General features: G+C 35.4%; 2 protein-coding genes and 1 long non-coding RNA gene across 4 annotated transcripts; all 3 read left to right on the top strand.

Annotated features, from left to right (window-relative positions):
• The first annotated feature begins 1,614 nt into the window (after positions 1-1,614).
• On the top strand, positions 1,615-9,848 carry LOC111439775 (auxin response factor 1-like). Of its 2 annotated transcripts, none has more exons than XM_023077300.1 (15): positions 1,615-1,881; positions 2,595-2,691; positions 2,883-2,998; positions 3,683-3,778; positions 3,896-3,952; positions 4,140-4,292; positions 4,373-4,457; positions 4,664-4,754; positions 4,865-5,029; positions 5,156-5,275; positions 5,355-5,430; positions 7,826-7,991; positions 8,075-8,574; positions 8,686-8,876; positions 9,089-9,848. In XM_023077300.1, the coding sequence occupies exons 2-15, from the start codon at positions 2,643-2,645 to the stop codon at positions 9,261-9,263; spliced, it is 2,040 nt and encodes a 679-aa protein (XP_022933068.1). In that variant the 5' UTR covers positions 1,615-1,881; positions 2,595-2,642; the 3' UTR covers positions 9,264-9,848. The 2 variants fall into 2 exon arrangements, with proteins under 2 accessions (XP_022933068.1, XP_022933067.1); XM_023077299.1 differs by having other exon boundaries at positions 2,877-2,998.
• On the top strand, positions 5,437-7,229 carry LOC111439776. Its single transcript, XR_002709860.1, has 2 exons — positions 5,437-6,685; positions 6,783-7,229. It is a non-coding gene; the product is annotated as an uncharacterized LOC111439776 (long non-coding RNA).
• Positions 9,849-11,097: 1,249 nt separating the features above from the next.
• LOC111439771 lies at positions 11,098-11,505 on the top strand. The gene has a single exon (XM_023077296.1). The coding sequence runs from the start codon at positions 11,098-11,100 to the stop codon at positions 11,503-11,505; it is 408 nt and encodes a 135-aa protein (XP_022933064.1).
• Positions 11,506-16,317: the final 4,812 nt, after the last annotated feature.

Genomic DNA, 16,317 nt, shown 5'->3' with positions numbered 1-16,317 from the left:
TGTTTCTACCATGTCAAGGGCATCTTAGTTTAGAGCTTGAGCTTTAGCGTTTCACAACGTTTTCCTTCGATTTCTCTATTGGCGACACATGGCTCCCACAATGTAAATGTGCCATGCTTTAAGCCTCATGGATGCCGCTTCTATTTTGTACGCTTGACTCTTGTACACTCCTATATTTGAAAGCTTGCATTCGAATTCTAACGATGACGCCTACATATATTCATAATAATTTTTCTCGAGTTTGAGAATTCGTTCAAGTTTTCAAGTTTTTTCCTTTTTTTCGTAACTTTTATCTCTATAACTTGATTCAACTGGGTTCGTCACTAAAATAGATCCTCATAAGTTTCATTAAGTATAGAAATAAATAAACTCCATCAAATTAGGTTTTAAACTCAGGACTAACCCTTTCTTAACGATGGATTGGAATTCTAGCTCCCAGCTAGTTTATTCAAAATTTTTACTCTACAACAGAATTTGTTTTGTTTTAAAATAAATATATTCAGATAGCCATCATTAAAATATTTTTAAATTTTATTATAATTATAAATTTTAAATATAATAAAATTTTAAAATAGGGATAAAAATAGAGATTATATTCCTTATTTATATATATCAATAAACACAAAACTAACCGAACTAATATATTGTTAAAATAGGAAGTCAACCTATTATAAATTTATATTATATATTTAGTTATTTGTTTATTTGGAAAATAAATAAATTTAGTTACTTTTTGAAGGGTTAAATACTGTACTATAATATTTAAATCTAATTTTTAAAGATGTTTTATATTTTTTTAATAGAAATTATATATATATAAAAAATGAAGTTTTCCCTTAAAAAATAATATATCTTTAAAAAAAAAAAATAGGGAAATATTTTTTTAGATAGTTAATTTTTTCTTAAGGATGAATATTAAAATAGGTGACAGGTATTCATGTATCTTCCCATATTTCTACTTTTTAAGAACTATTTTAATTTTAATTTATTATTTTTAGATTCATCCAAAATTTATATTTCTATTTATGTTTATTTGGAATGCAACTTATTTATACTCATTTTTATTAATAATATTAACAAAAAAAAAATCTAGTCTAAATTGCTTAATTAAATTTTAATTGCTAGAATAAAAGACTTCTACTCTAATTAATAATATTAAGAAAAAAAAAGTTTGAAATACTAATTAATTTTTGTTTAAAAGTAACAATAAATATGAAAACGGATTAAATTGAGAAGATTTAAAAATAGAATAAATATATGGTTTTTAGTGGTCATAATGGATAGAGAGAGAGAGAGAGAATAAAAGTAATTAATTAAGAAAAAAGAAAAAAAGAAAAAAGAAAAAAAGAAAAAAGAAAAAAAGAAGGGAGTTGGGGCAGAGGAGTTTACGGGAGAGAGTGTATCCCTTTGGGGGCGCCCCCTTCCCCCGTGTTCTTCTTGTTTTAATTAATTAATTAATTATTATTATTTTTATTTAAAAATTTAAAAATAAATATATAAAGCAAACCCCCAATGGCCCAGCTCCCGTCTTCCTTACATTTCCCATGCCAATTCCAACTTTTTTTATTTTTTATTTTTTTGTTTCTCTTTTGTGGTCTAAGTTTCCAAGTCTACACACAGACACACCCATCCCTCTCTCTCTCTCTCTCCTCCCTTTCTCTCTCCTCTTACACACAAACAAAGAAATTTCCTTGTCGGCTTGGACCAAACACCATCTTATCGTTTCTTCTTCCCCCTTCCATTCCATTCCATTCCATTCCATTCCCCCCTCTTCCACCTTCTTCTTCTTCTTCTTCTTCTCCTTCTAACCCTACTTTCTGATCTTCCTCTTTACAACCCTCTCAATATACTGAACCAGCTGTTTGCTTCACTCATCTTCAGGTTTGTGGTTTCCGGCTTCTTTTTGATTCTTTTTTTACTTCTGGGTTTCCTTATTTTCCTCGTTTTTCTTTTTCTATGTTTCTGCTTCTTAATTGTCCTTTTTCACCAACTGGGTGTACCTTGGATCGAGCTCCTGGGGGTGTTTTGCTTCAATTGCCTTTCTGGGGTTTTCTTTTTGGGGGGTTTTTATTTGGGTTAGGTGAATGTGTTGAACTCATGTGGGGGGTTGTGATTCTTGTTCTATTTCTTGGATCCGGGATATGGGGATCCAACTCCTTGGGGCTGTGTTGTTTATTTGAATTGGGTAGTCTTTTTATGTTGTTGAATCATAGGACGATCCACTTTGTTTTTTTTTTGATGAAGTGGATGTGTTCCTTTGTTGGGTTTCAATTTTATCTTTGAAATCGTGGATATCTCATGTTCTGATCGGATGTGCTGTTGAAGTTCTAATAGCGGCTGCCTTTTTAGCGCTTCATTTAAGATACAAAAAGTAAGGTGCGGCTAAGCTAAGTATCTGAGGCATTTATGGATCTATAAGGCCGCCCCTATCTAATAGATACCATTTGCTGTTGTTCTGGGTTGGTATTAAATATGTTCGAAGGACTTATAGATGTGTTTAGCTTTAGCCCCCCATGCGCTCTGCATAGATAGCAACGCATTTAATTGGATACTTGTGATTTAATTGTTTAACACATCCACCACCGGTTTTCCAGGTCGGCGATTGGGTTCATTTGGAACATAAATATCTCTCTGATATTATCATGTCCTTTTCAGCTGCCTCGAATCTTCCCTCAGGAGGACCCCATTCAGGTTTGTGTTTGTTGTTTATGAAGTTTGTTCCATTTGTAAATTTAAGCTAGTATAAGATACCTATACTGAATTGTGTACGATTTTTGTTTTACAACTGTTTGGTGTTTCTAAAATTTTTCATTCCATTAACATGTCGTTTATTCAGCCTTCTGTTGCCTTATTGAACATGTACCTTGTTTTTCTATTTTCAGGGTCCTCTTCTGATGCATTGTATAGGGAATTATGGCATGCCTGTGCAGGACCTCTTGTCACCCTTCCTCGCCAAGACGAACGAGTATACTACTTTCCACAGGGTCACATGGAACAGGTATCTGATTTTGTGATGCAATCTCCGCGTTTGCTTTTTAGGACTATATAGGTGCGAGATCCCACATCGGTTGAAGAGGAGAACGAAGCCTTCTTTATAAGGGCGTGGAAACCTCTCCCTAGCAGATGCGTTTTAAAAACATTGAGGGGAAGCCCGAAAGGACAAGCCCAAAGAGAACAATATCTGCTAGTGGTGGGCTTGGACGGTTACAATAGGGGAAGAATGTTAAGATTATGAATTGAACTGATATCTTTAAGTTAACTTGTGGGGTTAAGCCCAAGCCTAACTTGATTTAGTGTGCAATCTTTATGTTTTCGTAGGTGCCTGGGATTTTTATATTAGTTTATAAAGAAAATCATGATACTAATGGATATTTGGATAGAATTACGGCATGAAAGTCCGACCAAGTAGTTAATACTGTCAAAAACTTGTAAACATTATTTAAACTTCAAGTTTTAGATTAGTTTACATTATTTGTTTTAACTTCAAAACAAGTTATTTTAACTAATTTGTAACATATATTAACCTACTGGAATTCGTGTCTTTTGTTGACTCCTAAAAGACGTTCTATAGATTTCTTGTAACATATATGTTCTTTTCACTACATCAACGAGAGTTTCTTGTTCGATATATTGATGCTGAAAATGTTAGAAATTCAGAGTTTGTTTTATCTCATATGTTTAGCTGGAAGCCTCGATGAATCAAGGATTGGAGCAACAAATGCCTTCATTCAACCTAGCATCAAAAATACTTTGTAAAGTTGTCAATGTTGTTCTTCGGGTGAGATTTATTGCACGTGGTGGTATATTTTTCCCGTCTTTCCCATATCGTTGGCTAAGTGACTGGCATATCTGTGCACATTGTAACGTATCTAATGACTACCACTTTGGATGCTAGGCGGAACCTGACACAGATGAAGTTTATGCTCAGATAACTCTGTTACCAGAAAGCAATGTTAGTTCTGTACTCTTTCATTCTTTGAACTCTTGAACTATAGTAGGCAGCCATCACAGCCAAGCATTTTTAATGCTTGCATTGTACATTTGAACTGATTGTGGTATTCAATCTCTTTGCTGTTTTTTAATAATAATTGTGTCGATATCTCTAACTTCTTTTATGTCTAATCTTTTTTCATGAGCAGCAAAGTGAAGTAACGACCCCAGATCCTGCACTTCCTGAGCCGACAAGATGTAACGTCCACTCATTTTGCAAGACGCTCACTGCTTCTGACACTAGCACTCATGGTGGCTTCTCTGTTCTTAGGAGGCATGCCGATGACTGTCTGCCACCTCTGGTTAGTAATAGAAATGATATTGCACGCCAGCATCCATTTTCTATTTCTCTTCCGTGTTATAAAGTCCTTTCGTTTTTCAGGATATGTCTCAGCAGCCACCATGGCAAGAATTGGTAGCAACTGATTTACATGGGAATCAGTGGCATTTTAGGCACATTTTCCGAGGTATGGTTTATAAAGTCGAACAAGTAATAGACATGTGAAAAGCTTTAGATGTTTGCTGTCCTGGCTAATAAAGATTTCTCACACATGAATTTACACAAATACATATGTACGATCATACGTGCACAAAGCCACACATTTTTTTCATTGGACAAGAAGAGTTCCCCCAGTCACACACATGATTTTGATATTGATACATGAAATTGCAGGTCAGCCAAGGCGTCATTTACTAACAACTGGGTGGAGCGTCTTCGTTAGTTCCAAAAAGCTAGTAGCTGGAGATGCTTTTATCTTTTTAAGGTAATTTTGTGGCTTTCCATTTAAGAAGAATGTCTATTTCTTAGTGGGATTTAGATGAATCTTGACGGAACGAGTACATGATCTCTTTTGTTATGTGCGTTACTTCACAGAGGTGAAAACGGGGAGCTTCGTGTTGGGGTGAGAAGACTCATGAGACAGCTAAACAACATGCCATCTTCTGTTATATCAAGTCACAGTATGCATCTTGGAGTTTTAGCCACTGCTTCTCATGCTGTTGCAACTGGAACGCTCTTTTCTGTCTTTTACAAGCCAAGGTTTGTCATCTCTACGTAGCTTTTGTATCTTACTCCAAGTCAGCTGTTCGCTTTTGCCATTGTCTTTTTGATTTATCTCGTGCAACTAGCGAATTCCCGATTCCTGAATATCCTTCCTTATGACAGAACAAGCAGGTCTACATTTCTTGTAAGTCTAAACAAGTACCTTGAAGCTCAAAACCATAAACTCTCTGTCGGGATGAGGTTCAAGATGAGGTTTGAGGGCGAGGAAGTACCTGAAAGAAGGTAACCGTGTCAAGCTCCCCAGCTCTTTTATCCTTCATTGATTGGTTGATATATTAACTTTTGTTATATTCTTCGACAGTTTTAGCGGAACAATTGTTGGTCTTGGAGATAATGCATCACCTGGGTGGGCTAATTCTGATTGGCGATCTTTAAAGGTTAGTTAATTCTTTTATATTGCTTCTCGTGTTTCGTCAAAGCTCAGTCTAGACACGTTATGTGTTGTGTATTGGATACAACACTTCCTCTTTCTCTGAGTTCAGTTCCTTATATGATATGAAATAAGGTGTCTTAATCATGCCACAAAGACTTCATGCTGGAGGACAAGATTGTACCTTACGTATTTGGATTTAGGGAGGTTTCATTGTATTTTTCAATTTTAGAGTATTAGTTTTAAGGTTTTAAAGTTTCAATTAGTTTGTGGTATTGATGGGCATACAAGTTACAACCTTTTAATTGACCATAGGTCACTATAAGGTTTATTATCAAGGCTATAAATTGTCCGTTCATGTTGTATGAAGGTTTAGATTTGCATGATAGAGTCATTCAAGTAGTCTTGATCAAACTATCGTGTGGAATAATTTGAATCATGAGTCCAGAAATGAGTGTCCTTTAATCTTGATCATCAAGGCAATTCATTCCAAAACTTTCCATTGGTTTGATTCTTTATCATTTTTGAGGTTCTTGAATAATTTAGATCGAAGGGTCTTGTTCTTCAATAACAAATTCCAAGAGTTTTGTAACATTTGGTATCAAAGCTTTAGGTTCTAAGTCGGATGTATGTTTCCATTGTTTTTCCTACTGAAATTTCTTATTTTTTCATCTCATCACATTCTATCCAATCATTTAAAACAAAAAAAAGGTGTCGTTATTATTTTTTGCATATTTTTTTTTGTCTTCTGTGTTCTTATAGATCTCGTCTTATTCTAAAACATTGTATTTTATAAGATCTTGAAATTTGGGTTGCATAGAGTAGAAAAGTATGTACTTCGATAAAGGCGTGTGGAAAAATTCTTTTTCTTGTCTCTTTGCATTCCTTGCAATATGTCACAAAGGAGATCAACCAAATCTATGTTCCATCAAGCACAAAAATACATTGTGAGACCCACAATGATCCATTTTCGATAGCTTTTCAAGGAAATTTGGATGAAATCCACCGATCTATGAAACACGTGTCTAAATTACGTCAAGAGTTGAATTTATGAGACCAAATAAGTGAGAGACAAATTGTACAACCTATTCAAAAAGAGGAAGATTATCTTATGCCCGCTAGACAATGTTTCAAAATGATGGTATTTTGTTACGGATGACGTGGAGACCAGCAAAGACAATATGCAAGTATATGTTGTTCCATGTCCATTAAGACGGAAAGTGAAAAGGCGAAAGAGTGTGAGAGAACAATGTTTGGTATATGTAAGGACAAATACACAAACTTGAAAGCGAAAGGACTTTCTTTCTAATGGTAGCGTTTAACCTAAGTGTACCTACTTTTTCTATTGAATTATTGCAGGAAATTATAAAATGCTTATTGAAAAGCAAGATTCAATAATTGATTCTTATTCGAGCCAACATCGAATTATGGACAAAACAAGACCAATGAGCTACACAAGAAACGACACTCCCATTTCACTTCTACATCCATGCATGACCTAAAGATAAAAGTGAAGACCTCAAGAAGATTAAGACCACGAAATGCAAATGATTTTAAGTTTGCATTACAAGGAGATCAATTGGATTCAAGGATGAATCCTCTTGAAGAAGGGAAGAACGGTACGAAATAAGATGTCTTGATCATGCCACAAAGACTTCAGGGTGGATAACAAAATTGTACCATCCATATTTGGATTTAGGGATGTTTCGTTGTATTTTTCAGTTTGAGTATTATTTTTAAGGTTTTAAGTTGCAATTAGTTCGTCATTATGGTATTGATGGGCATGAGAGGTTACTATAAGGTTTATTTTCATGGCTATAAATAGCCTTTCATGTTGTTGTGTTAGTATAAAGGCTTAAAGTTGCATATTACGCTTCTTAAGCCATGAGTTTGCTCCTTTGCATTTCTTGTGTTCAGATTTGCATGTTAGAGTCATTCAAGTAGTCTTGATCAAACTATCTTGTAGAATGATTCGAATCATGAGTTCTTCACTCTTGATCTTGATCATCAAGGTAATCCGTTTCAAAACTTTTCTTTGGCTCGATTCATTATCGTTTTCAGGGTTCTTGGATAATTTAAATTTAAAGGTCTTGTTCTTCAACAAGATTATTAGATCAATTCCCAAAAGTTTCAATAGATAGAGTTGTTGCAAACCTTACTGCCTAAGAGGCATGTCCGATCATCGATGATAGATAAGTATTCATAAAGAAACGTAGTGGGTTCTCATAGTATTGATCTTTCCCTTACCGATAACGTGTGAGATGGTAGCCTTTAGATGACAATCCCTTAGCCAAATAAGCACCAAAAGCTAACGTAACCTCTATCATCTGAAAATAAGAGACTTTGAATCAATGATTTATTTTATAATTCAATAACTCACTTCTTGGTGTTGGTTGATATAGGTGCAATGGGATGAACCTTCATCTATCTTGCGTCCAGATAGGGTGTCTGCTTGGGAATTGGAACCACTTGTTGCTTCGAACCCTCTAAGCTCTCAGCCTACGCAGAGGAACAAGCGTCCACGGCCAACTGTTTTGCCTTCACCTACGGCCGACGCAGCTGTACTCGGTAATACATACAACCCTTCTTAATAGTAATAAATCATTTTTGATTTTAGATGGAACATTATTGATATTATCTTTATGTACTAGGCGGGTGGAAACCTACGGTTGAATCTTCTGCCTTTTCGTTTACTGAGCCACCACAGCGTGGAAGGGACGTGTATTCATCACCGAAGTTCAGTACTGCTGCTTCGAATTCTCTTGGTTTTAATGGGAATAGTTCTCTTGGCGCTGTGTCGAGCAACAACTACTGGTCTAATACCAATAGGGTGGAAAATATTATTGACACTTCATCTCATGGAGCTAACAGGGAACCCATTGAAAAGAAACAAAACACTAGAAATGGGTGCAGGCTTTTCGGGATCCAGCTTCTTGGAAATTCCGATGTCGGTGAAGCTTCTCCAGATACAACTCCTAAAATGGTCAGTGAGGATAGGTCGGTTCCACCAGTAGACACGGAATTCGACCAGAATTCTGAGCGATCAAACGTTCACCGATTAAATATTCCTTCAGTAAGCTGTGATGCTGATAAATCATGTTTGATTTCCCCACTAGAGTCTCAAAGCAGACAAATCCGCAGCTGCACGAAGGTATTTCAATCCATCGACCTTTCATCACTTCGCCCGTTCTTTTTTGAGAAGAAACATATTTCATTGATGTATAAAATTTATAAACGAAGGTTAAATATATATTTTTTTCAGGTTCATATGCAAGGAATTGCCGTTGGGAGGGCCGTTGATTTAACACGGTTCAATCAATATGATGATCTACTTGGGAAACTGGAGGAGATGTTTGACATAGAGGGTGAGCTTTGTGGCTCTGTAAAGAAATGGCAGGTTGTTTACACCGACGACGAAGATGATATGATGATGGTTGGAGACGATCCATGGAAGTAAGTACACGTTTTAATCCCATCGCCGAACACACCCAATTTTTTTTTGCCTGTTCAATATTATTACAGAAATCGGAACGAATCAAAAGCTTTCATCCACCTAGTTATTTGCTATAGTTGCTTAAATCGAATGGTGTCTTTTCTGATAGATATCTTAATCATGTGTGGATTCGAAACTTGGGGTTTATGTATGGCTTTCTAAATGATTGCAGCGAGTTCGTCAGCATGGTAAGGAAGATATTCATCTACACGACCGAAGAAGTGAAGAGACTGTCGCCGAAGATAAAACTCCCCCTTGGTGGAGAGACAAAGCTTAGTAAGCCAGATTCCGATACGACTGCCAACCACACAGAGGATCAGTCGTCCATCGTCGGGTCAGATTGCTGATGGAGATGTATCCTATGCGTATAGTCACTGGCAGAGGAAAAAGAAAATGTGGAATCTTCATCAGGGGATGGGGAAGTGGAAGAAATAGGTATCGTCTTGCAGGGGTCGATCGAATGGAATCTGTAACAAGGCGTTCGTATATTTTCACTTGGAAACTCTGAAGATTCCAACGACGACAAAGCTAGCTGCAGGAGCTGCTACATATATGAAGGGGGTTGGGGTAAATGGTGAAGGCTTTCTGAGCTCATCAATAGAGTGAGGAATGAGTTTGTTATTTAGGAATAGTGTCCTGTGTTTTAAGACGTTGTAACGAATATTTGTAGCTAATAAGGTTCGGTTCGGTTCGGTTTAGTTAATTTTTTGGGGGGTTTTGTGTCTCCTGATTATGAAACCAGAGGTTGCATTTTTGTACATAAGGAACATGTGATGCTGTCTTGTTTTGCACTATATTGATTGCAGGAGTCTGTTTTTGTATGGGTTGTGGATGATAATGGAGGGAGGAAGAAGCTCAAAACATCTTCCATGCTTCCAATGTAAATGTAATGTTATCTGATATTATATTTTTGATTGCCAAATGTTATTGAATTTATGAAATTATATGGGAGGATGGATGAAATGATGGAGGGTAAGCTGTGGATTTAACTCGAACTTTATGCGAACATATTCGTTCTTATTTCTTCATGGTTTTATTTGATTCGAGTTGCTATAGGTTCGTAACGAGGAGTTTTATATATTGAAGAAAACAGAAGAAAACACCTGAAAGAGAAGATCGAGAATGTATGATTTCAATTTTTTTTTCGGATTTGGATTGATCATATCTTTCTCGTTTTTTCTGAAACTTGTTCCATTATGTTCTTGAATTTTAGATCTACAAGTTTGGTGGAGAAAGTAATTTGATTCGAGTAGCGGAACACCCAAAACGAGGGGCTCTTCTCAAAGTCCATTTTGCAAACCGTTTTCGTTCGTTTTTTTTTTCTCTCAAACTTAATTTAGGGCATATTTGAGGAGTTGGATGAAATTTGGAACTTTCGAAAGGCCTGAACTTGGACAAAAAGTGTCGAGCATACCAAGTGGCTCCTTGGAACTTTTGATTTAACTATGCTTGTAGTATATATGAAAGCACGATAGAAGAAACACATTTTAGAAATTTGAGTATGAACTGAGTTGAATTTATTTGACCTATGTTTAGATAGTTATACCATGTCATGATAGTATTAGATAGTTTGTTGGTTAATTTTCTTTGAGTAAACTTGTCATAAATGACAGAGGTGTAGGCTGAACTTTAGAATGCACGAATCTTATGAGAACTTATAATCGAGATCGCATGTTGAGGGCCTACAATACAGGTCTAGAACTATGATGACTACGGAAGATTTTCGTTACATCTGAGTTTAGATTTTCGTTCGTACTTGTTTTTTTAAATCATGTATTTCGTGTATTATAAAATGCATAAACTTGTAGTATGGTTTTCTCGTGGTACCGTCTATCTTTAGTAATAAAAAATTTCATTAATATTTTAACTGAATTTCTGAACATGTTTAAATGTTTTAAATTTATGTGTATTTTCAAATATTTTATGTAGATAAATGATGAGCGGTAGCTCGAGGCTCTTGAAAAGCAAGTCAAGCTTAAACACCAAAATTACACAGACTTTAAAGTAATATTTTTGAGAATATTGAAAAGATTGAATAAAGGGAGTGGGAGTGGAGCGTATAGGAGAGGACAAAAGAGAAAAGCAACGGTCACAAGATCTGAAAGATGCAAGCAATCATTCAAATCCCCATTTCACCGAACCAATTGCCTCCACAACTCCACAATTCAAACTCTCTTAACAATGCTCAAGGCCGCCAAGAAGAAACTCAAATTCTGGTCCAGATCCAAGAAGCGGAAGAAAATCCCCAATCCCAACGATTTCCCTCCGCCCTGCCATTGCTGCACTTGCCATTGCTCCTCCGCAATCCAGCCCTCAGCTCCGCCACTTCCCCCATGGCTAGACGACCGGATCTTTCCGCCGTCGGAACATCCCGAGGAAGCAGAAATCGCAGCGCCGCTTGTGGCCGCTCCGCTGTACCAGCATTACATGGATCCGGATCCGGTGTACGGAGTGCCGATCATCGTGCAAACAGATAGCAGAAGAGATGGATCGAGATCGAGAAGGTTCGCGGTTTCCGGATGTGTCGGTGAGTTGGGGATCAGAATAATTGGATGCTTCTGTCCCTGTTTTCGCACTCCAGAAGCTTAGTAAGCGATTTGACTTTGAAGGAGTTGTGTGAATTGAATTTAGATTTTCACGTTCCATTTCTGCTCCGGAAATTTCTTCAATGTTACAAAACAAATCAATAATTTTTAGTAAATACATCATAATATTGTGGTTACCATATATATGTTTCACTCAACAATTTCACACACTTTTTTTTGTTCCAAATGTTTTTAATTTTTTAATTATGCTCTCATCCGAATTATCCATAAGTTTGTATATATATATATATATTTTGATTCCAATCACACCTATGTGATTACAATGAAATTACTTGTTCTGGTAAGGCTTTAGGTTTGGTTCTTAAGTTCTAAGTCCTTGTCACGATATTGTCCAAAGACCTTCATTTTGAGTTTTGAGTTCTTGAACCTTGAATCTGACCAAGAGTCGTCTTAGTTTTGAGGTTCTTCGTTTCTAGTCGTGAGAATTTAGATCTTGATATAGGTTCTAGTTTTTATCCTTAATTCTTAGTTCTTGTTCGGGTCCTTAGTCTTGTTCCTAGTTCTTGTTCTTTCTTTTCGTTCCATTTCTTAAGACACTGCCCCTTAGATTTATGGTGAAAGACTTGTATTCCAGGTTTTATGCGTTCTAAGCGACACTCTAAACCAACGTCTAATGTTTCTTATGTTCTAAGCAACACAGTCTAAACCTACATTCAAGACTTCTTGCGTTTCAAGCGATGTAGTTTGAACCTATATCCAGTGCTTTATGCATTCTCTGCAATACTGTTTGAAACCTATCCCACAACTTCTTACGTTTCAAGTGGTGTAGTCTATGTTCCAAGCGACGCAGTCTGAAAACCTATGCCCAAGGCTTTTTACATTCCAACATAGTTTAAATACCTACCCCTAGGGCTTCATACATTCCAAGCAGCTTAGTCTAAAACCTACATCCAAGACTTTTTTTATTCCAAGCGATACAGTCTGAGAACGTATGCTCAAGACTTCATATGTTCCAAGCGACATAGTCTAAATACCTATGCTCAAGGCTTCATGCGTTCTAAGCGGCGTAGTCTGAAACTTGCATCCAAAGCTTCTTACGCTTCAAGCAATTCAGTCTAAGTCATGAACATGTTGTACACTATGAGAACCGGGGGTTTCTCGAGTTTCTGAGTTTGAGGATCTAAGTTCTTTATTCTTGAGTGGTTCCTAACAATCTTCTTTGTCTTAATGAATATAGGCCTTGTGTTGGTCTTTCCTTAGTTCTTGTCTACAACATTTTCTTAGTTTTTGGGATTCTTAGGTTCTTATTCTTAGAGGCATAAGTCATTACATGTTTTCTTAAGCCTTACTCAAATTTCAAGTAAAATGTCTGAGTCATTCAAAGTGTCGTAAAGTCGTACAATGCTCTTTGAAAGTTATAGAAGGATCTTGAATCTTGGTTGGGAGTCATTAGAGATAATTTTATTCTTTCCCATAGACTTTGGCTTATACCCCTAACGTATTCTAACATTTTTGAAATTTTATATACTCGATGCTTCCAATATTCTTCTGGACTGCATAACCATTTTTGTGTAGAAACTAAGGCTTATTAGACAACCTAATAGAGAGCTCCTTCGACCCTCGACTTCCTCGTGAATTCTTCCTCTCTCATCCCATTGAAGCTCGATGCATTCTTTGATTTAAGCTTAATGCATTAAAATTTATGCCCTAAAATCTCGAAATTAATTATTAATAATATTTTTTATTATTTTATTTACAATTTAATATTCTGGTATGAAAATCCAAAGTTATTAATGTAATATTGAACAATATGTGGTTGACATACAAGAGGATCGTGTTCAAGTAATAACGTTAAAGATCTATAGTATATGGATAAGGTTGGATGCTTTATCCTGGTAACACTATTGATACGACCTATTTTATAATTGTTACAAATAATTTGATCCAAATCGTTTATGTGGAGATATGTAAGTGGAGGTACCTTATACAATGAGTTTGTATAAAACTAAACCAAGAAATATTCAATCTCTCTTTATAAATCTGTTATTTGAGAAGATTAATATTTCACATGATGATTATATGTGACTCGATCCTAATCTTGAGTGAGTTATAGACTTCTGCATGTGAGGGCTTGTCCTTTAATTTGCATGAATGAGAATATGCTTACCATTTTGGAAACTTACTGAACAGAGAGTTGAGAACATAATATCATGAGATAAAATTTACTCTTTTTCATATAAGGGAGATAGAGGAGTTGTTCTCTTACGTACTGATTCCGAGACTTGAATAATGGGTCTACCCTCTCATTGGCCCGTAAGGACTTGGTTTATGATTGAATTATAAACAAATTATTCATTATAGAATCAGTGGTACATAAAATATGTAATTACAGGGGTAAAATGGACTTTTGACCAATTTGTAATTATAAACAACTCGTGAAGGATTAACTTACTTGTAATGATTATATCAATGGGCGTAACTTGTCATAATACATAAGACTGCAACTCTAGATCTAGAGTGAAAGGACCTATAGTTAATAAATATAAATGGACTAATTAAAGAGTTTAATTAATTTTGTATCATTGGAGATTATAATCCGTCTTTTGCTAACAGCCTAAAAAGTTCCAATTTAATATTTAATATGTTAAATATATTAATATAAAGAAAAAAAAACATTTAATATATTAATATTTAATATGTTCAAATCAATATTTAATATATTAGATATATTAAATAAATAGAAAAATTATATTTAATTTAATGTGTTCAAATTAATATTTAATATATTAGATAAGTTAAATATAAATGGAGAAAAAATATATTAATTTGAAGAGTTATAATTAATATTTAATATATTAGATATATGAAAAAAAGAAAAATATACTTATTATATTTAATGCAATTAAATATTAAATCAATCCATGTATATACATTAAAAATAGGTATATTTAAAATTCGAATGAGATTAAATTAGTTAAATATATATTAAAATGATTTGAAAGATTCTTCCAAGTCCTTGTAAATAGTACATCCAAAGTACTCTCTTAAACTCTCCTCTTGAGGCTGGTTTAAAAATCTCCCGTTCAAGTCCTAACAAAGAGATTTTATGGAGTATGAAGAAGGTTGAAATACTTGCCTAGTGTTTTTACAAAAGGAGAGTTCTTAATGCTTTGTTTTAATTCTTACTAAAATCAAAACGATTTTCAATGCGTCCGCTACGTAGATGAAGAGTTTGTTCTCTTCATAATGGACCTTGATTGACGAATTTGGAGTTTTTCCCGAATCCATAAAAAAATAGACTCGATAACCATTTCTTTGATTACTCTCGATCTTGAGCTCTTCTATAAAAACTGCTCTTTGACACTTTGAATCACGAATAGCCACGTGGATTCGAGGGTAAACGTGCGATACAATTTTTCCTTTCATAAACTGGGAAATACAAGTGGATATAAAATTTCTAAACATGTATTTAAAATCAAAACAATTAAAAACTACAACGGTATCCGTAGAGTCGATGAAAAATAGTATAGAAAATAAGATGAGTTTTTCAAAGTAAACTTTCAAAATAATATTAAAAGCGACATGGATGGAGAGGACTCGATCTAAGGGCCCCTTCTGTAGCCGCATGGCTCTGCGCATTCTTGCCTCTGAGAATGGTCTACATTCCACCTGAAAAAGAAATAGAATAACACGGAATGAGTATAAAAATACTCAGTAAGCAACCTATTTGTAGGTTCATGTCGAACTAATCCTATACACGAAGTCTTAGGCTATGTGCTAGAAACTACCTTTAAGGATAGACTGTTGCTCCAAGAGAAGACCCTAAGGTAATGCTCTTCGATATGGAAGAGCCCCTCTCGCTCGAACAGTGGCCAAGCTCCATACCTATCTACATATTGAGCTCAAATTAGTTGATTCTCTCTAAGGGTGAAGGACAACATCTACCTGTTCCTAAAATCAGTAACCACCTGTCACAACGCCCACTCCAGGCTGGAACAATAATTACCTGCCCATTTCCCCTCATTGGATTAGAACAGTAACCCCTCATTGGATTAGAACATTAAAATACTTGCCACTACACCCTTTAAAGCTAGGCCAGTAAACTACCTGTTCATGTACCTTTTCGGGTTAGAAAAGTAAAACTACCTCTTTTAGGAAGAGTAACTATTTGTTACTTTGTCTTTGACACTATGCCACTTGGGTTGGATCAGTAAAAAGACCATGACTCTCCCCACTAGACACCACGGATATGATCATGTAGTAGTGTACTCTCTAGGGCTACTAATATCCTCTATGGGCGACAATTAAGCCATGTGTATCAAGTATACCCTAACCTCTATTAGTCAATTCACAGATAGGGGTTGCATCCTATCCGTCCCTACTAGGTACCTGGTCAACTCATGGAGATTGCAAAATTCATGACTACGTAATAGGACCAAAATATGTGCAACAGTAACTCATTGCTTATGAAAACCGTGATTAGCACTCTATAGCACATAGTAATTCATCCAATTCATGACTTGACAATAACCGCTATCCAAGCCCTAAATCAATACATAATAATGAGTAAAGACATACAACATGCTCATTAGTAATCATACTAAGTGATAAGAAACCAACTTCAACATACTAGGAAACATACAAGTCCAATGTCTATCAAATATCACAAGAACATGCATTCAAAAGCTATATGATAGCAATACAATTAAATGGTAACTGTCACATCATCTAAGTTTAAATTCTCATGAAACTAAAATAACAAAGCTCCTAAACATACTAATAAGTCATTGTCTTCAATCTAAAACGACTCCTACAAGTATTTCTTAGGAACTTGCTCCATACGGTTACTTACTTG

The sequence above is a fragment of the Cucurbita moschata genome, unplaced genomic scaffold, assembly GCF_002738365.1.
Source record: "Cucurbita moschata cultivar Rifu unplaced genomic scaffold, Cmos_1.0 Cmo_Scf00106, whole genome shotgun sequence".
Classification (NCBI taxonomy): Eukaryota; Viridiplantae; Streptophyta; class Magnoliopsida; order Cucurbitales; family Cucurbitaceae; genus Cucurbita; species Cucurbita moschata.
The sequence above is the reverse complement of the archived record's forward strand: the minus strand, read 5'-3'. Positions and strand labels throughout refer to the sequence as shown.